General features: G+C 55.3%; 1 protein-coding gene across 4 annotated transcripts in view; it reads right to left on the reverse strand.

Moving 5' to 3' along the window:
- Window positions 1–442: 442 nt before the first annotated feature.
- Window positions 443–25,158, reverse strand: part of PLCG1 (phospholipase C gamma 1) — a 50,043-nt gene continuing 25,327 nt past the window's right edge. Inside the window, exons 4-32 of one of the 4 annotated variants that reach the window (XM_074843044.1) lie at window positions 24,782–24,829; window positions 19,766–19,850; window positions 18,847–18,930; window positions 18,472–18,494; window positions 17,294–17,366; window positions 16,156–16,257; window positions 15,274–15,392; window positions 14,360–14,445; window positions 13,909–14,029; window positions 13,298–13,466; window positions 12,749–12,871; window positions 11,736–11,837; window positions 11,315–11,502; window positions 10,814–11,014; window positions 10,235–10,354; window positions 9,757–9,937; window positions 9,333–9,410; window positions 8,779–8,882; window positions 8,436–8,532; window positions 8,238–8,307; window positions 7,128–7,285; window positions 6,479–6,575; window positions 5,795–6,019; window positions 4,789–4,937; window positions 2,820–2,934; window positions 2,487–2,648; window positions 2,072–2,160; window positions 1,432–1,616; window positions 443–1,077 (exon numbers count right to left, since the gene is read on the reverse strand). In XM_074843044.1, the coding sequence (XP_074699145.1) occupies window positions 1,035–1,077; window positions 1,432–1,616; window positions 2,072–2,160; window positions 2,487–2,648; window positions 2,820–2,934; window positions 4,789–4,937; window positions 5,795–6,019; window positions 6,479–6,575; window positions 7,128–7,285; window positions 8,238–8,307; window positions 8,436–8,532; window positions 8,779–8,882; window positions 9,333–9,410; window positions 9,757–9,937; window positions 10,235–10,354; window positions 10,814–11,014; window positions 11,315–11,502; window positions 11,736–11,837; window positions 12,749–12,871; window positions 13,298–13,466; window positions 13,909–14,029; window positions 14,360–14,445; window positions 15,274–15,392; window positions 16,156–16,257; window positions 17,294–17,366; window positions 18,472–18,494; window positions 18,847–18,930; window positions 19,766–19,850; window positions 24,782–24,829 (3,397 nt within the window). In that variant the 3' untranslated portion in view covers window positions 443–1,034. Of the gene's footprint in view, window positions 1,078–1,431; window positions 1,620–2,071; window positions 2,161–2,486; window positions 2,649–2,819; window positions 2,935–4,788; window positions 4,938–5,794; window positions 6,020–6,478; window positions 6,576–7,127; window positions 7,286–8,237; window positions 8,311–8,435; window positions 8,533–8,778; window positions 8,883–9,332; window positions 9,411–9,756; window positions 9,938–10,234; window positions 10,355–10,813; window positions 11,015–11,314; window positions 11,503–11,735; window positions 11,838–12,748; window positions 12,872–13,297; window positions 13,467–13,908; window positions 14,030–14,359; window positions 14,446–15,273; window positions 15,393–16,155; window positions 16,258–17,293; window positions 17,367–18,471; window positions 18,495–18,846; window positions 18,931–19,765; window positions 19,851–24,781; window positions 24,830–25,158 lie in introns of all 4 variants that reach the window. The other 3 variants (XM_074843042.1, XM_074843043.1, XM_074843041.1) reach the window with 3 other exon arrangements.

Consider the following 25,158-nt stretch of genomic DNA (forward strand, 5'->3'; position numbering starts at 1 on the left):
GCCCTGTGCCCCATGCCAGTGCTGGGTGATGGCGAAAGCTGCCCCGTGCAGGGGGATGATTGCTTGTCCAGGAGCAGGGAATGCTCAGTCACAACGCCCACGTTCATTTTAAAAGCATGACAGCCTACCCGCAGGGTAAGGCCTGGCAGCAGTAATGCCCAGCTACCTCCATCCTAGGAGCCCTCCTGCAGCCTGGAGTCACTGCTCCTCCTCAGTCCGTTTCAGAAAAGCATGTAATACCCTTGTTTTACCCTTTTGAGTGAACATTAAAACTGGGGCTGCTCCTGTTTTGTTTCCCCCCCCCCCCCCCCAGCAGCTGCAAACTCCCTAAAGCCAGGAGGAAGGAGGGAGCAGTGCAGCCCCCCTATGCCCCAGCTCCCCCCCCAGCACCAGCTGGCTCTGCAGGGGGGCACACCGCCAGACACCTGAGCCACCACGCATGTAATACTGACGCTTTTATTGTCATTTAAAGCTAGAGCGGCCTTGTAAATGTAGAGTTTCACTACTGGACCCATAGGCAGTGGCTATACAGGTAGGTAGATGCGATGCCGCCAGGACAGAGATAGGTGCTGCCTTGGTCGCTGGAGTCCCCCCTTGCCCGGAGCGCTGGGAGCGGGTACAGCAAAGGATGGCTGCAACGGGCCTCCGGCAGCTGCGCAGGAGCGGCATCTCCGGGAACACAGGCAGAGCAGCGACGGCAGAGGGCTGGTTGGGGGTTTTTTTTGGGTCTCTTTTCTTGCAATTATAGACAGTTTTGTCTCTCACCTCGGCGGCTGGCAGGCTGTACGCACCGATGCACTTCGTTAAGGGCTTGGTGGTGAAGGGTGGTGGGTGTTTGGGGTTGGTTAGGGTTTTTTTTTTTTTCCAATTTTTTTTTTTTTTTTTTTTTAGTTCTCCACTGGAACACACTTCAGCAGAGAAACTGGAAAAGCTGCCTGAAAGTAGGCCATAGCAGTGCCGTTTCCATAGAAACCAGTTCACAGCGTGCCGTGAGATTCACAAGCACTGGAGGTGCTTTCGCCCGCCAAGATGGGCTACAGCCGGTTGTCCCCGTTGACCCGGGTCCTCCGCAGTACCCTGCAGGGGGGCATAGAGGGAACAGATGATCAAGGGCAATGCTCCCGTCTCAAAAGCCACCCCACAGGAGGAAAGCAGGGGCCCAGCACGTCCCCCACGCCAGGGGAAAGTGCCACCAGCTGCAGGGTGACAGCTCCTTGTCCCACCCTACTCCCACAGACCCCAGAGCAGCGACTCCCCCAAGGACTGGCACAACTTTCATGCTGAAATTTAGGGTTTCCATGCAGCAAACAAGGCTGCAGCTCTTCTCTGGGTTACTGGGAGGCTGTGTTTATCTGCCTCCACCGAGGAAACTTAAATGCTGGGGTGGGGGGGTGTCTCACACTGGGAAGAGCTCAACAAGCCCTGGCATACCTTCGCTCCCGGCTCTCAAAGTGGTCAGCTAGCTGCTCCTGTGACACACGGAAGTCCTCAAAGGGCTGCTGGTACCGCGACTCAAAGGACCCTTCTCTGCCTCTGCTCGCCAGCAGCTGATTGGAAGCATCCCCCGCTCGTTCCCGTAGGGCTGAAGCACTGAAGAGGTTTATTTCGCCATTCTCCTGCTTGGATCAGAGAAAAAATACAGTAGTAAAGGGCTTGGGATTTCAGTCTTGTACTAAAGGCAGTCCTGGTGCAGGGCCCTGGCTGCCCTGCGAGCTGCCACTCAGGGTGTCCAGGGCTCATGGGGGTTTGCAACATGCAGCTGCTCTGTCTTTAACAACCATCACCGGCTGCCACCACCATCGCTTTAAATGAAGAAATAAAAGAAACATCTGTCTCTGAAGCAGCCCTGCCCTCTGCTTATGCCAACACCGAGCCCGATGCTTCCCATCCTGCCAGTCCTCTGTGCGCTACAGCGCAGTGCTGGAAACTCGTCCATCCTGCACACGCTGCAGCCAGGCACCGCTGAGCTCTGCTGCACCGACCCACCGGCAGCGCAGAGCCGTGCTGCCGCAGGGGCGAGCACAGCAGCCTTTGCGGTGCAGCCACCTTCTCAGGCGTGACCCAGCCTCACCTTGCTGGGGAAAATGTCTATCTTGACGAGTAGGGAAGCCAGCTCCAGGTTCTCGCTGTAGTTGTTCTTCAGGGGTACAGCTCGGAAACCTACAGCAGAGACAGCCCCAGCGTCACTGGCAGCAGAGGCAGGGACGTGTCAGTCTCCCGCCACAGACCTCAAGGGGGTCTTCTCCACCCCCCCAGCTCTCCCCAAGTGGCAGTCAGCCCTGAGGGATGTTAGCAAATGGCTTCTTGCTTCCTCTGCCTGGTTGGGGATGTGACCTGGCATGGGGACAGGAGGAACGAAGCCAGCCTGGGGCCTGACAGCGTCCTCCCATGAAACTCAGCATCTCCTTGGCTAATGATGCAATTAGCAAACTGGTGAGGACCACCATGACATATACCCCCCACCCCCACTTCCCCAACCGCTTTACCCGTCTTCAAGCCTTTCACCAGGAAGGTGGCCTGAGCCAGGAAGTTCTCATCGCTGAACATGTCCTCCTCATACACCACGAAGCGGAGGAAGGCAAAATCGGGGTTGCTGACCTGAAAGTGGAACTGCTTCGGGGTCCAGAGAGGGTTCAGGCCGTTGTCCGCTAGTCAGAAGACACTGCTGTCAGTCGGGAGCCCTGTGCCCCCCACTGCCCACCACAGCTGATGCTGAGCTCAGGGGCAGCCCCACCCCAGGGCCAGGCTTTGCTGCAGTGCCTACGGCTCACACCACGGTCAGGAGCAGTGGTGGGTCCCTCTCCCTTCCCTTCACTAACCCACGATCTCCGTTTTCTGCTTGGCGTTGTCGTACTCAGCCCCAGACACCTCCACCTCCACGAAAGGACAAACGATTCCCCTTCCATTTTTGGGAAGGTGCCGGGCCCCCAAGACCTGGGCAGAGAGCAGGAGAGACTTGGTAAGAGACGGGACCAAAGGAAAAATAACGTGTTTGCATACCAAGACATTTTCTTTCCAAATAAATCACCCTGGCTCTGCTAATTGGACAGAGAAGAGACACTTACAGCCAAGCCCAGCTCAGCCTGCCTCTTGGAGAAAAACAGCTCCCACCCCTGGAAGCTGCTATGGTGTTACCAATCACCAATTTGCCTTGTAAGCGGTAAAAAAAGGCAGCTGAACTGCCCCAGGTTCCTGTCTGCTGCCTGCACAGCCAGGCTTGGGCCCACAGCATCCCTCCTCCAGCCTGCCAAGCTGGAGCTGGGCTGCCGAGCCGAGCCGCCTTCCCCTGCTTGGAGAGGTACACTGGACACCCCCTTCTTTGCCGAAACTTCTCAGCTCTTCTGCTTGAGGATGAAAAGGAGCTGCTCTCCGCTGCTGCTCTGCCTCCTGTTTGTAGCACAGTCTGTGCTCGATTCAAATGAAAACCTGCTTCCTTGCAGGAGAAAGAAATCCCAGCTCCCTCTTGCCAGTGGCCATATGTCACTCCAGCGTGCTGTCGGCACGCTGCTGTTGCAGGGGAAGGACGCGCTGCCAACGCTGGATCATGTGCTTTGAGTCATGCTGGGCTCGAGACGGCTTCTCCATCCGTGAAAGCTGGCTTATGGTGGGGACATCGGGCAGTTTTGCCAGAGGACAAAAAGCTGAGCCCATCTCTTAAAGGAGCCAGTGACAGGCTATGGCACAGTGATTCTTGACACCTGCTGGCTGCAGCTGCATCCCAGGATGCAGGAAGAGTTTGGAAAACAGAGATTTTTAGGGAGACAGTGGCTATGGGGTGGATGGTGCAGATGGGATATGATGGGGTGTCCTCCCTGAGCAGGGCAGTGGCTCTCTGAGGCGGGATTGTTCTGGTGAGAGGTGGCCTCAGAGGAGCTGCAGTTGGCATGTGCTGTCAGACCTCTGTGAGCACCTGAAGGCTGGATCTCCCCAAGGTCTGCTTGAGATGAAGGGACTTGCAGAGGACACTGCCAACCCACAGATAAATGCTGAGCTCGGCTCCAAGACCTCTAGGGATGCCTGCAGAGGCTAGTGGGACAGCCACCGGTCCAAACATGAGAGCCACCTGGTTTGGCACAGCCACGGTCTCCCCATCCCTCCAGGAGCTTTGTCTGGTGAACTATCCCTTACCCCTTCTGCTGTGCAGCTCCCTGAGCTGACACGGGAACGGTCCAGCCATCTTCCCGCCATCCAGGAAGAAAAAGAGTCAACAAGCATCTGCAGTCCATTCTCCAGTACCCCCCACCAGCAGCCCCCCCACCCCCTGTCCTCTTATCACCAGCAGCCTAACACAGAAATGGGCTGAATAGTCTGCTCTGACCTCGAGCATCTTCCCGAGCAGGAAGGGGACACAGCAAGGTCGGTAATGTTGAGCCCAGAGCAACTCAGTGACAAGGTGGGGACAGGGCACAGCCCGTTACCCGGCCGGGAGCCATCCTGTGCTCGGGCAGTCCCGGCCAAGCTCCGGGGACAGGGATGCCACCTCGGCGGCTCGTGGATGCCACCTGCCGGCACTGGGCCCTGGGCGGGAGGGATCCCGGGGGGAGCACCCAGGGATGCTCCTGCTACTCCTCTCTTGGCACCCAGGGAGGTCGGTGGTGCTTCCCTCAGCAGCACCCATGGGTCTCCCCCTTCAGTGAGGGCTCTCCAAGGACAGCTCTTAAGCAGGGGCTGAGGGGTTTGCTGAGGAGCAGCTGCAGACAGAAGCCAGGAACCCAGAAAAACCATAATACCACCCCAAGCTCAGTAGAACCGCCTGAATCTGACCCCAGGCTGGGATGAGGTACTGACCTCAATGGAGATGGAGAGCGGCTCAACCCCCCGCAGCGTGCTCTTGTCGAAGGGGTCGAAGATGTCATCCCGCATGTTGGTTGGCTGCAAGACGTACCCACACTGGCCGCTGGACATGAACAAGGCCTGGTTCATCTGCATGGGCTTGTCTGGAGAGCACAGGCAGGAGATGGAGGGAGGAGACCCTGTGCCCTTTCCACAAGCCAGATCACCCACGTTATTGGTGCCTTGTGCGAACCCTTTGCAAGTGGACGTGGCCCATCCCATGGAAATGCCTCGTGCACCATGGCCTCACTGCAGCCTGTGAATGTGCTGGGGCCATGGGGGCACTTTCTCATGCACGATCTGCAAAACTACCCAGTGCTCCATGGGTCACCCCCTTCCTTTCTTCCCTCTCCTTTCGGCTTTCTTTCTGCTGGCTCTAGTGTTTGCCAAACCACCCTGTGAGATGCTTGAATTCACAAAAGGAATGAAAAAGACAGCAGGAGAAAAAGAGGCAGGTAGTTTTCTGGTGGGTTGGTGAGCTGAACAGGCTCACAGCAGGGTCTGGCAAGGGCCAGGGAAGGTGGGGGGGGGGGGGCTGGACTGGAAGCTAGGAGCAGGAATGGAAGCTGGAGAAAGGTGAGGAGAGCAGCGAGCTTGACTCAGGCCCTGCAACCAGCCAATGTCCTAGGGCTGGTGCTGCACCATCTCCTTTGGTACACCCCCTGCCCGCTGCCAGGGACCTTGGAGGAACTCCTGCTTCCTTTCCATTTTAGCTTTTTGTCATGGCAGCACAACCTCCTGGCTCAGCCCAGGTCAATCCAGCCCTCCGGAGCGCATCCCCCCTGCGGCAACGTGCCTGGACCTGCTGGGTGCTGGGTCCTGCTCCCTGCACCCAGCACAGAGACTGTGGACCCTCTCCTGGACCTCCTGGTTGCCAGGATGGAGTTAGCAGGGGTGCAGGCAGGTGACTGGGAGGAGCTGCAGGGTACCCCTGCCCACCTTCCCTGCCTGCTGCCCTCACCTGGGGTCTGGAAGTTGAGTGCTACCAGCTGGCTGCCGCAGATCCACATGGGCAAGGGGTCGTAGTTGGAGGAGTCGAGGCGCTGGCCCTTGGGGTAGATGCGGGAAAGCTGCAGGCGGTTGTACTGCAGGAACTTCTTGCCTTTGATCTTGTTGACATACTTTTCCGCCTTGGTCTCGGGGAAGGAGGACATATCTCGGTAGCAGGCCCTCTCTGTGCCAATCTCTGGGAAGAGACAGCACAGTGTAAGCCAGGAGCACACTCCCTTTCCAGACACTTCAACCGCCCCAGGCCCCTTCCTAACATCATCCTCTCCTCCCTTGATTCAGTCACCATCAGGTAGTGCAGACCCTGCTCTGCCCTGGTGGGCGTTTGCCGGGTGCCCAACACCAATGGCTGAAATCATCAAAACCGCTCTCGGTGATGGGGCACGATGCTCCCCATCCCCACTCCCTCAGCAGCTGCTCTGGATGGTGACAGATCCCAGCAACAGAGGGATGGGCAGGGGAACTTCCACCCTCTGGACAAGGACATTTCCAGAGCTCCAATGTAAACCGGTTCAAACTTGCTTTGGACACCTGCCCTCTGCTGAGATCTAGCCAAAGCAGCACCTCGGGGCACACCGCAGGGTCTGTAACGCCACGGTGACTGCCTGCGGAGGCCACCGGACCGGCAGATGCTCACTCTCTTCATCAAAGGGCACAGGTCGGCAATAGACCACCAGCTCTGAAAGCTCCAGGGCAATCTTCTTCCTCCTCTCCATCATCTTCCCTTCGGAGAGCTGCCAAGAGAGGGAGAGAGGTGTCAGGCCCAGGAGGGAGCAGCGGCGTTGGATAACCCAGCTCACCAACTGTGGTCAGTGGCAGCGCTGGCCTGGTGCGGCCGCTCCTGCCCACACTGTGGGAACCACTAGCAGGTCTGCGTGGTCTGCATGGGGGGGACACCACAAAAGCACCCGTGGGAAGGGCCCTTGGTGGGTCCTACCTCCTGTCTGGAGCACCAGTACCAGCGCAGGGCAGCTGTGGCCTTGTAGCTGAGCCTTGCCACCCTCCACAGATGGAAATCCCCCACCTTCCAGGGCTGCAACACCCTCCTGATAGACCTATCTTCCCAGATGTCCAGTCTGAACCTCTCAAGCCACAATGCGTGGCCACCACCCCTTGCTATAGTGTCCAAGATGACTCTGGCTCTATCATCTGCGTAACTGCTCTGCCAGTTGTCGCAGGCTGCCATCTCACCACCCCCCACCCAGCCTCCACCCGCTCCTCGGCACCTGGACATTCCAGGCCTTGGCAAGGAGATGAATCCCTTGCCAAGGGCTCTCCAGACTCACCCGTGCGTCAGCCGTCTGGGCTGCCTCCCGGATCTTCTTCACCCAGTCCTGCAAGTCCTCGTGCGTATCGGCTGCCACATCAAGGGACAAGCGCGACACCGAGGCCATGCTAATGGAGAAGACGAAGAGGCGGTTGTTCTTCCCCTCAGGGCGGATGGCTGCGTGGGGAGAGGGAGCAGAGGGCAAGGTCACAGCAGTTGCTGAGCCCAGTCCTTCACACCACAGAGAAGGAAGGGAGAGGACAGACACTGAGGGACTCTCATGGCTGCCCCAGGACTCCTCAGCTGAGAGGAGAAGCTCCCATTTCTGGTCACTGGGAGGCGACAGATGGAGTAGGCTGCCCAGGGAGGTGGTGAGTCACCATCCCTGGATGTGTTTAAGAGTCATTTAGATGAGATGTTGGGAGATATGGTGTAGGGGAGAACTTTAGAGTAGGGCTGATGGTTGGACTCGATGATCCCAAGGGTCTTTTCCAACCTGAATGATTCTGTGATTCTGAGCCCAGGAAGAGACAGGTGAGGGTGCAGAGTGTATCCTGAGGGGGATGAGAAGCTCTCTTTTATTCCTGCATCTTCCTCCCATTCCTGCATCTTCTTTACTCTGTCCCCTGAAGTGCCCAGGTGAGAGCAGCCACCTGGAGCACAACGTCATCTGGGCAGAGCGCTGCAGACTGGACCCAGCTTGGCCAGCGCCCAGGAGCCCCAGAGCCTGTGGCAGCCTGGCAGGGAGGCTGGACCACATCTATGCAAGGGAGGACAAATCCTTGCAGAGAAGAAGGAGCCTACAAAATCAGTCTGAACTCCCTTGCCCATGGGGTAGCTGCTCCCTGAGATCAGGTTCAAGGCGTGCTGGAGCGGCTCCTGGGCATGACCCCAGGTACTCCTCGGCTGTACTCAGGCTGCAGGGACATGTCTGAGCCCCAAACCCCGAGTCACTCTCTGTGCTGGGAGCAGCAGAACGTGTCGCTGCACGGCAAGCACACACTGTAGACATGCATTCACTCACAGCAGGCACAGGGGTGCCTAGAGACAGAGACCAAAGCCCTTCGGCCCAGAAGAGCTGCACACAGCTCTAACACGCCCCACTCCTCCATCCCTCCCTGGCACTCACCAATCTGGCAGGAGGGCACATCCAGGACGCCTCCGAGCAGGTCTCCCAGGGGGCTGTTCTCATCCAGCTGCTGCTGGGAATGAAGCGCAGGCAGGATGGCGTTGGGCACGGTGCTGGGCAGCATGGCTGGGCACTGGGGGCTGCGCACACGCGCCCCTCCCCACCACCCCTCCTTGCTCTGCTCAGGCACAGGCTCACCTCCCGCTCTGGCTCCAGGCTGCTGGGACCAGTAATCTCCTCTACGTAGTTGGAAGGGAACCACAGCTGCTTCTTGCCGCCATAATCTCCTCTCCACCTGGAAGAGGGGGAAGGGGCAGCGTCACCACCCACTGCGAGATCCCAGAGCATCCTGACTGGGGTCATGGGTGACAGGCAGCTCCTCCATCATCTGCTTTTAGGGTCTGTGAGGCTTTGGGGCTGTGCAGCTTGTGGGCAATCCCCAAAGGGACCTGACCCTAGAAGGGACACACCTTTGTACGGGTGGTGACACCAAGGCTTGACTGTGTCCCCGAGGGAAAAAGGAGGCTCAGGACCAACTCACCAGCCTCCTTCCTGTTTTTCCACATTCTGGATGATGGCATTTTTGGTGAAGGTGAGCTCGTCCTCCCGCTGTGCCTTGTAGTCGAACAGGGCTTTGACTGCGCACTGCAATGAGGAGGGGTCCCGTGAGGCTGGCAGCGGATGGTCACACAGACAACAAGCCCAAGGCTGAGAGCTCACCTCCCACTGCAGACATGTTTGCTGGGGGGTTTGTGCGGCACATGGTGTGCAGGCAGCATCCAACCCTGCTGCCAGAGGCTCCCAGACCCTAAAGACCCTTCCAGAAGAAATAAAGGCCCCCATTTATGCCAAACAAGTCTGGCATGGCCCCACATAGGCACCTTCCTTTGGGCTGGAGCCACTGATGGGTTTAGTTTGGACAGTTCAGAACAAGAGGCAGCCCAGCCTGGGAACCTGCAGGCTCAGCCTAGAGCATGTCTTCCTACATAGTCTAGAAATGAGTGTGCAAAATAATACAGCTCTTGGAAAATAGAGAGACACTTGCTAAACCCTCAGGTCCTGTGGGTTGTTTCACGCCGAGGATTGAGAGCGTACCTTGAAGGTGGGCATGGGGTTGGCTTCCACATAGAACCCAGGGTGGCGTCCCTCGTAAAGGGCTCCGTAGTCCGGCTCCTGTTGAAGCAAAGGGCCAGTGGTGACAACTGTGGCTCTGCAGAAGAACAGGTCCCCTACCATGGGGGAGGTAGGGAGAACGCCCCAGGGAAGGCACAAGACCAAAGATGATGCTGCACACAGCAAACAGATGCCCAAGCCCACACTCCCTGCTGCCCTGGGTCAGAGGGGCAGCAATAAATCTCACTCAAGCCAGTAAGTGCCTTCCAACAGGGCACGAAACCCCAAGAGGTGTGCATTGTGAGGGACAGAGGTGGCTCACACACCACCACTTCAAGGCACCAGTTCAAAACAGACCTGTCCATCACCCTTTGGCTTAGGTCCTCCAGCAGCTGCCTACACTCACCGCTGTCCCTATCTTCTCCAGCGTCTCCTCGTTGATGGGGTACCTCAGCTTCATCTTGCGGTACAGTGGGTGCTTTTCATAGTAGCTGATCAAGTCCACCAGGCTCTCGAACTCGGAGTTGCCGAGCAGCACGGTCTGGCCCTCCTGCTGCACTCGGCAGTGTTTGATCTTCCCTTCCGCCCTGGCAGGTGGAAAGACAGAGAGAAGCCACTTGGCACCTGGCAAGAGAGGGTCTCTGCCAAAATAAAGACACCCAAGCAAAAGGTGCCTCCAGGCTGGCTGCTGAGCACAGCCATCTCCCATCAGGAGATGGAGGAGGAGTGGGGTCCTAAAGGCTCTCAGGGGGCTGTAAGGTTTATCCAGGGCCATCCAGGAGCAAGGAGAGCTCTGGGAGGGCTCACGTCAGGCTCAAGGCCCCTCTCCTGCTCTCTCACACACTGCAGCATCCCAGCCCACCACCCTGCTCCCAGGGACGCACCGGAAGGAGATGGCGTAGGAGCTGGGCTCACTCCTCTTGCGCACCAGGAAGGCTCCGTCGCGTGGCACCCGCATCAGCATGTGCTCGGCTTGGGCCCGGGTGAGGTTGGCGTGGTACCACCTTTCAGGAAAGACACGTCACTGTGCACAGGTCTCTGTACATCCAGCTCATCCCACACCTCTGCCATGCCGCATGGATTCCCTGCCAGCCCACAAAAGGCTGCCTGAATCCTCAAAATAGGACAGGGAGAAGAGATCATCATATATGTAACACTGCAACAGGGCTGTCTTCTTTCTGTGGGACAGGCAGCGACAGAGCCATCTGGTGACATGCGGCAGGGGCGAGGGCATCTCAACCAAGCCCAGTACCTCCTTTCTTTGCACTGAGCTTCCAAGACAACCAGCTCCATCAACAACGAAGCTGGCCAGCATGGCTGCTGTGACAGAGAGCCCCATGGGGAGCAAGTGGGGACCAGAGAGTCCCAGCAGGGCAGGAATGACTGCAGAGACCTGGGAGGTTTTCCCATGGGATCTCAGCTGCCCAGTGGACACGACCCACCCTCCCCAAACACGCACTCACTCTTTGCTCTCATGGGCATTGGTCTGCGGCACTGGCTCCGTCAGCCTCATCTCAAACTCGTTGCACCTCAGCGGGACCTCCTGGTAGTGGGTGATGAGGTCGTAGAGGCTGTCGAACACCAGGTTGTCCGTCAGGAAGAACTTGGGGCTGCCAGCGTCCTGCCGCGAGTGGATCCGGCAGTGCTGCACCTTCCCATTGCGCCTGCGAAAGAGGGAGGGGGTAAATCAGGGTCATCTGTGGAGATATTGCACTTGCCTCAGGCAGAGCTCCAGCCTGGACACAGCACTCCTGCCCCACAGGAGACCCCTCATACAAGGGTCCCAAGGGACTTGACCCTTCTGCACTGGGACAGTGAGTTGACATGATGCTGGGGCACAGAAAAAGGGGAGAAACCTGCTCGTGGACCACTGGGGAATGGGACCCCCCCACTGAAGATGGTGTCAAGATGAAAACCACCCCAGGAGCGACAGCGAGCAGTGGGCTGGTGTCTGTGGCCCTCACCAGAAGGAGAGGGTGTAGTCTCCAACAAAGGTCTCGCTCTCTCTGACGAGGAAGGAGCCGTCGGGGGCCCCCGTCTCGATGCAGTACTCCGTCAGCAGCCGCTCCGCGATGTGCCGCCCGTCGCGGCCCGCTCCCAGCTTGCCATGAAACCACTTCTCCGTGGAGTGAAGCTCAGTGCTGTTGCTCACCTGGCAGGGGGAAAACCCACCGTCTTGGGTTACTGAGGGCAGGCTTGAGATGCCGAAGTCTGCTCTGCTCAGGGATCTCCCAACCAGCACCAGGGATTTCCTGAAGCAGCTCCCACCCTTCCCACCACAGGATCTTCCCCTGAAGCCAGCTGGCAGTGGAGATGCTCAGCCCCTTGGACAGTCAAGTCCTTTCTCCAGGGGAAAAACTCCCTGTCATGCAAGGAGGCCCTCACCTCCTTTTGCTCTTCCTCATCCTCATTTCCTTGATCACTGGTTGTCTCCCCAGAGTAATAGATCTTGCTGCTGGTCAGGACAAAATAATGTGGGTTCCACTCCTGCAAGGAAACAAACTCTGGGCAAAGAGACCCCCTGAGAAAGCACCAAGCTGGCCCACCACCCATCCGTGGCATCTTCCCTTCTTGATCAGCACAAGCAGTGAGGGGTGATCAGGTCTGTGAAGGATAGTCACTGATAACACTGACTTCAGTGGAGTCGCTTCCAAGACATCTCCCAGATCCGAAGCATGGGTTTATCAGTAGTAAAAAACCAGCATGCGATAGGTCTTTACATACAAAGTGACTGCAGATCACAGTGCAAACACCCCAGCATGTACTAAAAGAAAATGACCAAATGAAAAGCAAATCAATGCAAAAAGAAAACACTCTGCATGGATTCAGCATGGGGTCTAGCAGAGATGAGGACATGGGAAATGGTTATGCAGCTTTACCATTGCACTTTCCTATTTTCCAAAAACCTGTTTCATTCACATGTGACTGCCTGACAGATCCTCAGCAAAGCAAAGCAGCTGAAGAAGTGAACTGTGTATAAGTAAACGCACACAGTAACATGAATGCTCAGTGCTTCACAAAGCAGAATGCTCGTTTAGGTGTGTTAAGTGTGTAGGCACTTGGTAGGAGGCAGGCAGGTCTAGAAATGCAGGCCATCACTAGAACTTACTGCAGCAACAGATAACAGCCTATACGGATTACACAAGAGCAGCTGCAGTGCATCAGCCCAGAGCTCCCTCTAGCTCAGCCTTCTGCCTCTAACAAGGGCCAACAGGAGACGCCTAGGGAAGAGCACAGGAGAGAGCCAGCATAAAAACTCCTCCAGCCTTCACAGACTCCTGAGAAACAGGATAGACCTCTTCGATCATTTGCACCACAGCCCTTCCTTCCAGCACCACACTGCCTCACGGAGTCACCATGTTGTTTATGGAGCTCAGAGAGGGGCCAGAGAGACATACGTGATTGATGGGGTCTTCCAGGTAGAGGATCCCATTCTTGATGGAGTTGCTGATGTCATTCTCTGAATACATTACAGACGTGGGTAGCTCCTCGTAAGCACTGCCCTCTGCCAGCTTCTTGTGCTGTGGGACGAGAGAGTATGTCAGGCACCTTGAGGGGAGCAGGCACCCAAAAAGCAGCATCGATTTCTTGGTGAACAACCCCAAAACTCCAGATCTGCTGCACTGGGTTTCTCTGGACTAAAAGGACCCAGGCAAGACCCATGCCACAGAGATCATCAAATGGCACTAAAGACCCACCATTTCTTCCCAGAGGTTATTTCTGCAGCAGAAACACCAACATTGCCCAAGCTGCCAAGGCAGCACCCAGCTGCTAAGTTCATTTCCCAGCAGCTCCTCTCAACCAAGAGAGCTCTTTGTCTCCACTTACACCTCATGCACTGTCAACCAACCCCTTCCAGAAGTAAGGGGCTCTCCTTGGTCCCATACCCTCACCCCATCTGCCCCCATTCTCTCTGCTTAGAAGTTTCGCTGGGGAAGAGAGTTCACCTTGATGAGAATCTTCCTCTTGAGCTGATTTGGAGAGGGAAGACCGTCAGCAGAAATATCTACTGGTTTGGTCAAGAGCATGTCCCCAAAGACCTTCTTGAAATTCTGAGCCATGTTCCTCTGCTGAGCAATGCTGCAGTGGTCCTCAATGGACAGAATGACAGGGAAACTGGGAGAAGGAGAAGAGCTGTCAGAACCACCATGGTGTCTGGATGGAACCAACACCTTCTGAGCTCTGTTTCAAAACCTGGCCTCTGTGCCCTCAAAGAGCAGTGTGCATGAACAGCGATCTGTGCTGTCTTGAGCATTCAACATAAACCCCCTACAGTGAGTTGTCCCCACTCCTGGTGGCAATGCACAGTCTGGAGAAGGAGTGGCTTTAAACTTTGGGTTTACCCAAAGCCCTCCCCCCAGCAACTTCTGTCTGGGAGAAATCTCCTTTTGGCTGGGAGACACAGCGACATGCTTTCTTCTCACTGAATCCCAGCTGTGCGGTCTTATGTGGATCTCTGGATAAAGGTGGGCTTCACTCTGCTACAGCCTTGGCTCTACCCACTCTCTGCCTTCCTGGCAGCTCTGCTAGCTGAAGTCCAGGTCCCTGCTGTACTCACTCGGAGGTGACAAAGGCATGTTCCTTGATAGTGACCAAGACGTCAGAGAACTTGATCTTTGTGGTTAAGGTATGTCCATGGTAGATGACTGGCATGCCATCGGGACCGTCCCAGCAATCCACTGAAAGAGACCCACAGGGGAAACTTAGCCCAAAGGCTGGAATATAGACAGGACATGGACCTAAGATGGACTGAGCTAAGCACTACTGGGAACTGCATTGGATGGCCATGAAGGAGCGAAGTGAAAGTCAAGATCTTTCTGGAGGACCAAAAGCTCAGGCACATACCACCCAAATCTACAAAGCAAATGACCCCAGCCCTTTCAGCACATCATGGTGACAATGCTGCCACTGGCATGTCAACCTTCAGCCTGCCTTCCACGCAAAGCCTTCCCCAACCCCTGCAAGCTATCGTGACAACAGAGACGTAAGTGATGGCTCCAGGTACTCACACTCGATACAGCGGCATCCCATGCGCAAGCAGCGGGCGTACGCCTCCAGCGAGGACTCACTTGAGAACTGATCCCCCGTCAGGTACCTTTCATGTGAGAGAAGACATCAGCAAAGCAACACGTTCACCACAGGCGCAGATGTCTGCTGGGACATCACGGACCTGCCTCTGCGATGTGAGGAATGGTGAGAGCGACTTTTCCCCAGACCTGCCATCTTCCCCAGGTGAGGGGCTCAACTCTGCCCCTACTGCAAGGGGCTGCAGGCACTACTCTGAGGTCCAGCCTTCCTGCTGGCTCTTAAGATAAGCCTCAAAGAGTGATACCAGCATTGGTGCCACAAAGAGTCCCCTATAGCAGGCAGAAGCAGCCCAAGAGCAGCGTCAGACCAGCTCTTGCAGGCAGACAGGAGCTCGCTGCCTGCCCTCCAGGCTGCTCAGCTGGCTTAGGCTCTCAGACCTTTAAATCTGGGCTAAGGTGTTGCCACTGCATCCCATGATCGGGGAGCAGAGACAGAGCCTGTCTGCCTGCAAAGAAAGCAGTTCCTGCAAGATTCTTCTAGCAGCAGAGAAGGAAAATGGCCAATTTCAGTCTGACAGATTTTTATCACATCTGTCCTTAGAGGCTTGGAAGATGATGTTGCTAATGGTAAGAAATTACCAGAGTGACAGCCCGGGACCTGAAGGCACAGTCTGTGCAGATGTGTGCTGCTGACAACGTCTGAGCAAAACACAGATCGTTCAACGACGGAGGAAGGACTGGGGCACCAAGAGGAAGGTCTCTGATGTATTGACCCCGGTTTGGAAAAGCCTACTTGACCCATCACTGGGATCGGGCAAAAGGAGAATGTCACCCTGGCACAGGGGAAGAGGACGCTGGGAGTGGCTGGGTGGAGAGAGCCACCCCTTAGTCCTTACGTGTTGTGTGAGGAGGAGATCCAGTAATGGGAGAGGGGGTTGTTCATGTTCTCCAGACACACCATGTCCAGTTGCGAGTTCCAGATGCTGTTCTCTTTGGAAAACAGGAAGGTGAGAAACTGCTCAGGAAGAAACAGAAGCGTGTTAATGATGCAGAGGAGCCAGGTGCTGTGGTTTAGCTTCACACACATCTCGTCCTTCCTGTCAGAAGCTACCGAGCAGATAGCTATTTTCTAAGCTCAGCACAGGCTGACCAGAGGCAACCAATACAGCACACAAGCTACCTGACCCAGCGTGCTTGAGTGACCACAGCTTAGACATTGCCACCTATCCTCTGAGCTGTGCCAGATATCTGTGTACAAATCCTCTGACCCAGCTGGAGACAAATGAATTGCTCTGTATTTTATTTTGCAGCTCACATGGCAGGCAATAGCTCACTAAGGTCATGTGGATCAAGGGACCTTTGCATGGGAGTCAGTCCAGAGTGCCAGTGACATGGTCATCTCCAGTTGTTTTTATTCCTTTGTTTTCAGCTCTTGCTTTGAAAAGATCCTTACATGCCCCAAAGGGGCATTAAGCCAAATGCAGTCCTTTCCTCCTCCAAATGAACTGCCTGATGAGCACTCCCAGCTGCACACATTCAGCACAAGAAGACAGCCCAGAAGTCATCCCCTTCACCATCCAGCTCTTGTGCAACATGGTGACCCACCACAGGTTCATCTCGTATAGCAATGCAGCTACAGGAGCTGTGATCCTTTAAACACCACCACTCCGCAGTGAAGACACAGACAGAAGAGCTGTCACACACAGCACACATCGCTCTGTGGATGTCACGCCCTACTCCACCCCACTCCATACATGCTGGCATTCAAGGTGTCTTACTTCATCCAGGGAGAAATAAGGCTCGTCAATCTCCCTCAAAGGGTCTCTCAGAAAGTTGAACATGAATTCCTGTACCTGAAGGGTATCTGCAGCCCAGAGCTCCTGCAAACCCCAAGAGAGACATAAAAAAAAGAAACCATTTCAGAAAGTATTATCCAAAAGCACGTGCAGCTCATCCAGCTAGAAGCTTTAACCATTAAGGAGGCAGTTTTTAATGCAAGACCGTCTCTGCCAGGAACTCAACTGTCAGCACAAACGCCGGATAGCATGCAACTGCAGAAATCTGTCCTGTTTCTAAGTGGTCTTAATTTTTCCAATGCCATGCATTTTTCTCTCTGATAGCTCCTTTGCACACATCTGCCATCCCTCCTCCTTCGGCAGCAGAAGCCAACTCAGCTTCCTTTTGCTTCTCTCCCTGGGTGTCTTTCATTAGGCCATCAAAACGCCTGCGTCTCTTCGCTGGTTAACTCTCCACTTGCTGCAGACCATGGGCAGGGAGGCAGCAGTGGGAGATGGGAAGGACAGTGCAAAGCAGGAGGCCCCAGGCTCCTGCGCCAGACATGGCAGTGCTTTCATAAGCCACCCCTGTCCTCTTGGAGAAGGAGCCCAGCAATGAGACAGGAGCCCAGCAAGGGTCAAAATAAAGGGTCTGCACAGCCCGCAAACACGCTGCTTGAGCCTGTGTGCGTGTCCGAGCGTGCATGCTGTGCTTACTGAACGACCCAAGATTGCTTTAAATGGGAAGGCCAGCGATCAAATTCATCAGCTGCTCCTCAGAACTTGCTGAGCCCTCCTGAGGCCCCTGCTGCAAACCTTCAGTACCAGCTGAGGTCACAGGGACTGGGTAAATCTCCACTGACCAGTTCCTCCCTCCTGGGAGCTCCACTCCTCTCAGATCTTCTCCTTGGCCCCTTTTCTGACCAGGTGCCTGGCTGAGGCCAGGTTTACCCTCAGCAGCGCTTCCCCTGCATCATCTCCTGCTCCGGGAAGGATGCGCTCAGGCTGTGGCTGTGCCAGGCTGAGCACCCCACGACCAAATCATCCCACCTCCGTGGCAAGGCTCCCCTTGGAGTACCAGATCCCCACTGACACTGGTGCCTAACCCCTTGTCCCTCCCCTGGGCCTGTGTTGAGCTCACCCTCTGGTACTCCAGCAAGAACTTCTGCAACTCCAGCAGTGACACCCTGAAGTGCTCAGACCTTTCTCCACCCCTGAAAAGCAGAGAGAGAGAAGCTTCAGTCACTCATGCAGCACGTCACAACCAACTGTTACAGCATCACGCAAGATGCCATCTGCAACCACCACGGCGCATGCAAGTAAGATGTGCCCTGAGCAAGAGCAGAGAGCCAAGGAGGGCACGACAGTAAACACACAGTAGCTGAGATTTTATGTCCACACCTCAGAGCCAGGGACTGCTCCAGGAGCAGTCCAGGATGCACACTGCCAAGGGTACAATGTGGAACTCTGACGAAGGGAGTGATTTGTAAAAAAACAGAGGCTGGCTTGTACAAGAGTGAAAAGAAATAAATAGGTGTAGGGCAGTCAAGGGGTGACTGTAGACAGGACAGAGCTACAGGTATCCAGAGGACATGGACTCAAGGAGGCAGGGCAAGAAATGAAGGAGGGAATCATTTGTAGGTGATTCTCAAAAGACTTGTCCATGAACACACCAAGCCACAAGGGCCAAGGGCCCTGCTGGGGACTAACACCAAAAACCCCAGAAATGGACTGGGCAGTGCTGGCTGCCCTGGGCAGAGGGATGAACCAGATGGTCTGCTGAGGTCCCTGACAACTCTCTTTTCTATGGTTATAAGAAAAAAGAGAGGAAACCATGGGGAATTACCTGGACGAGTTAACAAGTCTTTCACTCTTTAGCTTCCCTGTCTAAATTCAAGCTCTTTTTACCATGGCCGAGATGCACACATCTGGCAGGGAAGGGCACGGTTGGCAACAGCACCACGGGCACTGCCTGCACAGTCCCTGGCATTGTGGCCAACCAGCACCAACCAGGAGGACAAGCTCTGGGAGATGGCTCAAGGTCTGATTACTTCACATAAACCAACAGACTATTTTTGGAGGTGGCTGACCTGAGGTGGATCTCAGTGGGATGACTGGGAGGAAGAGAGCCCTTACTGAGCTGAGCTGAGCTGAAGCGTCTACAGCAAAGATGCTTATTCAGAGTGCAAAAACACAAGCAGTGTGGTGGCAAGAGGTACACAGCATGCCTCATCCCCAACATGCTGCTGCAGGCACCAAAGCATGTTATGGAACAAAACAAAACAGCCCCTTCCCCAGCAAATACAGAGAATTATCCACCTTTCTAGGAACGGGACATCCATCTGCAAAAGAAGAAGCAGAAGCATTAGCTTTGCCCTCAATCCCACCAAAGTATGTGAAAGCACAAACTGATCAAGAAGGTAACGGGGACAGCAAACCAGCACTGTGCAGCTCGGCTTTCCTTTACAGCCATTGCTCAGCCACTGCCTCCCCCGTCCCCAGCAGCCCAAGCAGCTCCATGCTAACCAGCCTAAAGCAGTAACTTCTTTACTCCCTGTCATCCCTGGCCCAGAGGTAGGAGATAAGAGCTATTAGCTGAGGGCAGCAGGGTTACAAAGGCAATTAAGAGGAAATGACCAGTAACAAATATGGTGTCTCCCTTCCCTTCCCAGCCCTGGAGAATTCAGCTCTTACCATTTTCTGGGCACTGAACATCAGGCTGCGGTAGAGCTGTGCAAACTGCCCGTACGTGATATCCCCATTCCTCTGCTCCACGTCCTGTGGCAAAAAAAACCCCAGAGATTTTACAGGGGCCACAGACAACTCTGCAGGGCCCGAGGAGTGTCTCCTCCCACCAGGATTCTCAGGGGAAAAGGAGGAGGGAAAAGCCAAAACCTGGCCAGACTTTGTCTCCTACCTTTGCCCATCTCTGCTAGTGCCAGTGGGGCCCCGTAGTGCCCAGGACACAGGCACATCCTCAACCAAGTTACACGATTCCCCAACCTCACCCACATAAAGGCATCACAGTTCTGATAAAAGCGTTACCGCTTACTTGAATAGATACAAAAGGATCATTTTGATTTTTTGTTTGCAGAGAGCACCTGAGGTGCCTGGGAACTGTAAGACCCAAAGCGTACGCTCTGCTTTGGCCTTGGAGTTCAGTGTTGGTGGAAGTGGCTGCTCATGCCGAGACGACCCTTCGTTCCTGGGTCTGCAGTGATGCCCGCAGAGCCCGCCGCCTGTCACTCAGTGGCAGTGGGTTGCAGGACCCAGGATGCAGGACCCGCTGACCTCACTGCTTGTCCTCCTGCACTCCACCCCACCAGGGCAAAGCCCACGACGGAGCCAGGAGCAATGCGGGGAGCGGGGGAGGCAGGGTGGGGCGAAGAGAGGGTGCTGGCCACAAATGGGCCAGGGTGCGGCACCCAGTGGGAGCTGGCACCTCTTCAGTCGCCACCGTGGGTGGGGGCCCTCCCGGGAAAGGCTGGGAGCCTCTGCAATATGCAAACGCGCTGTGGGAGTTTAACCACCGCCGGGTTTTGCTCAAAGGCAGGCAACAGGCTGCTGAGGGTCCCCGGTGTGAATGAGGAGAGCAGAGGGGCCACACACTCACCGTGAGTCTCTCCCGCAAGAACCTCATGTTGGGGACCCGGTAGTTGACCTGAGAGAGCATGTTCTTGAGATCCTTGGCGGAGATCCTGGCTCGGCAGGGGAAAGAGGGAAAACAGGTTCAGGAGGTCTGGGATGGAGGGGTCTCATCCTGGGACCGGGGCACCACATGCACAGAGTGGCCGTGCCCAAAGGGGATCAGCCTGACACACAAGGATGGATGCACAGCCCCTGGGGCTGGGACCAAAGGCAGAACAGAAGAACATTTTCCACCCCAATGAACTCTGCATCTACGCTGCACGTGGGGAGCAGAGAGAGGTACCTGCATCCCAGTAGGAACTGCAAGCACCTCTCCTGCAAGCTCCTAATACTGCAGGGCAAGGTCCAGCACCCTCAGCCCACTCGCGCTGATGCGCAGTGGGCACACAGCACCTACTGCTTTACAGGAACGACCAGGCAGAAGCATTTTTCAAGTATCTGTGCCCTAACATGGATGCTGGGTGACCAAGTCCCTTCCAACACCCACTCCCTGGCCTGGGGAGGGAGCTGGAGGAGGGCAGGCTTTGCAAGTGGTTTGGACCTGGCTGATTTTATCCTAAAGAGAGGAAAAAAAAGCCGTTTTCAGTGTCTAGCCACAGGCACAGCGCTGCTCTGTCGTGCCCAGCTGCGCTCCCCCAGCCACTGCCACACACACTGCTGGCACGGGGCAGCCAGCGTGGCTGCCCTCCCCCCAAGGCCCTTCACACCAAACATGCCGGTTCCAGGACCGGCGACGGCTCCGGTGCCAACCCCGAGTGGGATCCCGCACCCAGGCGGGCAGAGACAGGCAGCAAAGAGCCCTGGGCTGCCCCTGCCTGCTCCCGCATAGTTCCCCCATGGGGCAGCAGCAGCCTTGCAGTGAGAAAAAACGTGGATGTCTCCCATCTGCAGGATTTAAGAAGCCGAGAGGTCTGCGTTCCATCATTTCCTGGCAGCTCCTGCCTCAAAAGCAAGTCCTCTGAGTCCGCCCCAGCAATCGCAAATGCTGCTTTTGCCTCCCACTGGGCAAGTGGGAGCTCAGGACCCTACAGGATGCTCCCCCGTCCCACAAAGCCTAGGGTAGGTCTGACCCTGGGAACGCCCACGCCTTTGGGGCGCAAATATGAATATGCCAGGGAAGATGTCCTGTGCAGGGGTCACGCTGTCATCTGCAGCAATGTGGAGAGGCAGTGTGAACCATGTCTCTGTTATGCTTTGCCCTGGAAACGGGGTGATCTCAAATGACACAGAAAAGAGGAGAGATGGAGGGAGCCCCAAGGAGAGGGAGAAACCGGCTTGTGTCAGGCGCTGCGGAGACGAGGGCTGCCGCTGCCGGTGGGACACAGAGAGCCCTTGTTTCTGGGCTCAGAGCCACGGGGGACTGGGATGCACGCACAGCCAGAGCAGGACCTGGCCCGGCTCCCGTGCCGTGCCCAAGGCCAGCACCTGGCTGGCCAAGAACCGTGCAGGCAGCGTCCTGCCACTTGCTGGCAGGACAGGAAAAAAAAAAAAAAAAAAGAGCTGACAAATGGCACCAGCCCCTCCCAGCTCTATGAGCTATAGAGCCAGCAACATGCTCTCGGCAGGAGCAGCAGCTTTGGTATCTCCCCCCTGCACCTCCACCTTCTCCAGCCACAGAATTCACCCCTGGAGCTCAGGGGGAGTGTTTTGGGGAGGGGAGCCTGCTCTTTCCCTCTGCAATGCACCAGCATCCAAGGCCACATGCAGGGTGCTGTGCAACCCCCAGGGCAGGGGTGTCCCAGTATGGGGTCCTTGGGTGACAGGGAAATGGGGTGATGTGGAGGGGGAGCAAGCCAGGAGCACAGTGGTGACTCATGAGAGATGCCCTCATGCATCAAGGGCCACAGCAGGCAGCAGCTCTCGGGGGACCCCTGATGGGACACCCAGAGTCCCCAGGGCAACCCAGTAGCAATCCCCCCTTGGTGAGAGGCTGAGACTGCAAAAAAGCTCTTGGAAAAAGACCAGGAGGGGCTGAGCAGCAGGACCAGCAGTAGTCATTGGGCTGGAGACCTGCTGGAACCAGTGCCTGGCTCTGGTGATGCTGGACTGTTTCACAGGGAGGTGTTGGACCACGGCACTGCTCCTCAATGTGGCAGCACCAGGAGAGGCGAGAGCAAACCCTGTAAAAGCTGTGACTAGCATTTCCTTCTCTGCTTCAGTAGGAGGATAGGGTATGAAAGGATTTTATTTACTGTGTGTTATTAAAGTGTTGGAGAGCTTGGATAAACAGCTTGGTACTATTTTGAGACTAGAAAGTAAAAACCAAATAAACAAACTAATTTCTTCTACGGAAGTTTTTTAAGGGCTTATGACAAACAGGCCAAAGGAGAGATCCAGCCATCTCACAGGGGATCAAAACGTTCCCCAGTGCTGTAACTCTGCTCCCAGCCACGGGCAGCTCTCCTAGCCAGAGGTGAAACAGTCTCCTCCGCAGCAGTTAGGAAAAAAACCCCAGCATCCTGTTATCCTCCTCTTTCCACCTAACCTCCCTTGGAAAAACAAATACCCAAAGGCCCAGCAGCCAGTGAAAACAGCCAACATTTGCCGGCATGCTGGAAGGTATGCACAGGCACCCAGCCGGGAGACGGCGGAAAGGAAAGGGCTCCAGCGCAGGAGGCTGGGGCGCAGGGCGAGCATGGGGTACACGAACACTGGGAATGATTTCTTCAGCTGCCAGAAGAATGCCCGTTCTGGAAAGAACCAAAGATGGTTTGCAAAAGAAGTGGTTTTAAAAAAACCACAATGCACTGTTCCCTTTTCAAGCCCTTTTCCAGGCTGAGAAGCAAAAGCAAAGAGCCCAGCGACACCAAAGTTAACGGTAAAAACACCTCATAAGGGCAAAGATTTCATCCAAGAGATGTATATGCCCCATAACTGCTGTCTCTACTTTGCGGAAAACACATGGACGCTTGTAAAATGGGGTGACCCAAAATCTTTCCACATTCCCCCTCTATTTCCATTTTGCTCCTTTCGCTACCTGGGCTGGAGCAGCAGCTCTTCCAGTTAAGCAGTTTGCATTGAACCCCCTTCCCTGGATTGACAGGGAAGGAACATACTGCATTTTTCTGGCTTAATTCTAAATGCTAACAGAAAGATGATGAAATGGCAAACAACAGGAGAGATGAAACAGGCTGGCTTTCAGCTCTGCTGAACATACCTCGGGCAGACAAATCTATATATTCAATCTCTTTTGTCCTGTTGGGATGCCATTTCATCAGTTTTACTGTACAACCAGATGAGAAAAAGGACCACTTTTTTCCATTTCTGCTGCATTCATGCTCCAAAACCCCCACACAGCCACCCCTGCACCTGCCTCAGTGCTCTCCACTGCTGAACTAGGAAATACTACGCCAAGACACCACTGAAAACCAGTACACTGTGTATAAACCCCAAGCTTGGATTTGAAAGGTGTGTGGCATATGCAGAGCAGCTGCAACAGATTAAAGGCACCTCTCCTTCCCTTTCTGCCTCTGCGAGGGTTTATCCTTCCTCCGCAAAAATCCCTGTGCACCCAACGGCGCTCTCACCACGCCACAATATAAATCATTGCAAAGGCAAAAATGTGCCATGCAGCGGGATTTCCCCCAAGCAACACGCTCCTGCTCCGCTCTGAGATGCGGACAGGTTGAATTTAACCCCTGGCTGCCTGACAGCGGGGCCGTCTGCCTGTCCTGGCTGTCACGGGCCGCACGCTGCGGCTGGCGGGGAGGGACACAGCAGTGGGGACCAAATCAGGATGAGAGGACCCGCTCGCTTCTCCTGATGAATATGGAGCAATGATTTTCGCCTGCCGATCCACAGGACTGACCTGTCTGACTGTGGTCACCCACGGCTCCCCAGCAGCACGCTCCTGGCACAGCCAGCCAGCTTTACGGGGAGAGTTTCTTGGCAGGAGCTTGCTGCAGGGATGAGGAGGACTCCAGGGCTCAGCGTGAAGCATGGAAATCGGTAGCAGTGTGAGATCAATGGTGTTGGCAGGGACCAAGCAGAGGATGCTCTGGAGTCCACAGGTCTGCCCGGTGCTCTGCAGTGAGCCCTGCCAGGACACCCAGGCACATAAAGGGGGCAGGTGGGGTCTGGGTGCTCCACCGCAGCCGGGAGGCACAAGCCAATGTGTGAGTGATGGTCCCAGCACTACCCTCTCCAGAGCAGGACTGGAGGAATCCCCCTACTCCAGGGGAGCACAGTAATGTGGAAATCAGTGCAGAAAGATTAATGGGTTCAGATAACATCACGGGGGAAAAGTGTCCCAGGGATGGAAGGAAGCACGTAACAGCACCTTGGGAGGAGGAGACTGGCAGCAGCATGTGGCCAGGGAAAGCAGGTGACAGCAGCAAACAGAACATGGTGGAACTTGCCTCCTCAACAGGGAAACATCCCTTCCCTTATCTCCTCATGATGGGTCATGACTCAATTCCCTTGCCCTGTCTTCTCAAGATGGGTTCAAGCGTGACATTTCACCTGCTAGGACGTCACTAAGCATTCACCCAGGAACCCCACAAGTAGTGGCCCTGCTGCAGCCCATCAGCCTAGAAGCCAAGCAGTGGGATGATCCATGGCCTCACGGATCTCAGAGGAGAACAATAAAGCAAACAGGGTGCAGAGTGACAAACACAACCAAGTTCAGCCCTGATGGGGTGGCCACAGCCGTTTATTGGCTCTTTGGTGTCTGCCTTCTCGGGTGATGCCAGCTGGGGATGAAGGTGTTTCACAGCTATGGGCTCTCAAGGCTCTAACTAGCTGGGAAATCAGTCAGGGAAACAAGACAATTTTTTGAAGCTTTTTTAATTTGGTGAAGATCAGTCAGGGAAGTATTTGGACTTGAATTAAGGTTCGTTGTAAATGAAAATTAAAAACCTAAAGAACCCAACAAAAAGTCTAAAGCAAAGGCTGGGATTTCAAGTCAAAGGTAAACATTTCCAGTTCAAAGCCTTCTATGAGTGTGCACGTCTGTGCAAGTGAGGGTTTTCTCTCACCCTACCTGTCTTCCCGGTTGCGATCCAGCGAGTAGAACTGCTTCCGGAGCCACCTAAATGGAAAGGCACAAACACACACACACTTAGCCCCAGCTCCTCAACAACAAGCCCGTTTGGTTTGCTGCTGTCTCTGGAAGATGCTCGATGTCACGCCGTCCACTCCCACAGCCCTCCTGCCCACCAGAGAACTTGGCTCTGCTCCCCTTCCAGAGGCAGCCTACCCTATTTTCATGCAGGCAACCTGTCCCCCCTTTAAAACTGTCTCTGCCTGAAAGTGAGTCTACAGATTAGACAAAAACCAAAGGTATGCTCTTCTACATGCCTCTACACTGAATTGCTACAGATAATACAGGCCGGGCACACATAAAAACATCTGTTTTGT

Source organism: Strix aluco, chromosome 17 (genome assembly GCF_031877795.1).
Source record: "Strix aluco isolate bStrAlu1 chromosome 17, bStrAlu1.hap1, whole genome shotgun sequence".
Classification (NCBI taxonomy): Eukaryota; Metazoa; Chordata; class Aves; order Strigiformes; family Strigidae; genus Strix; species Strix aluco.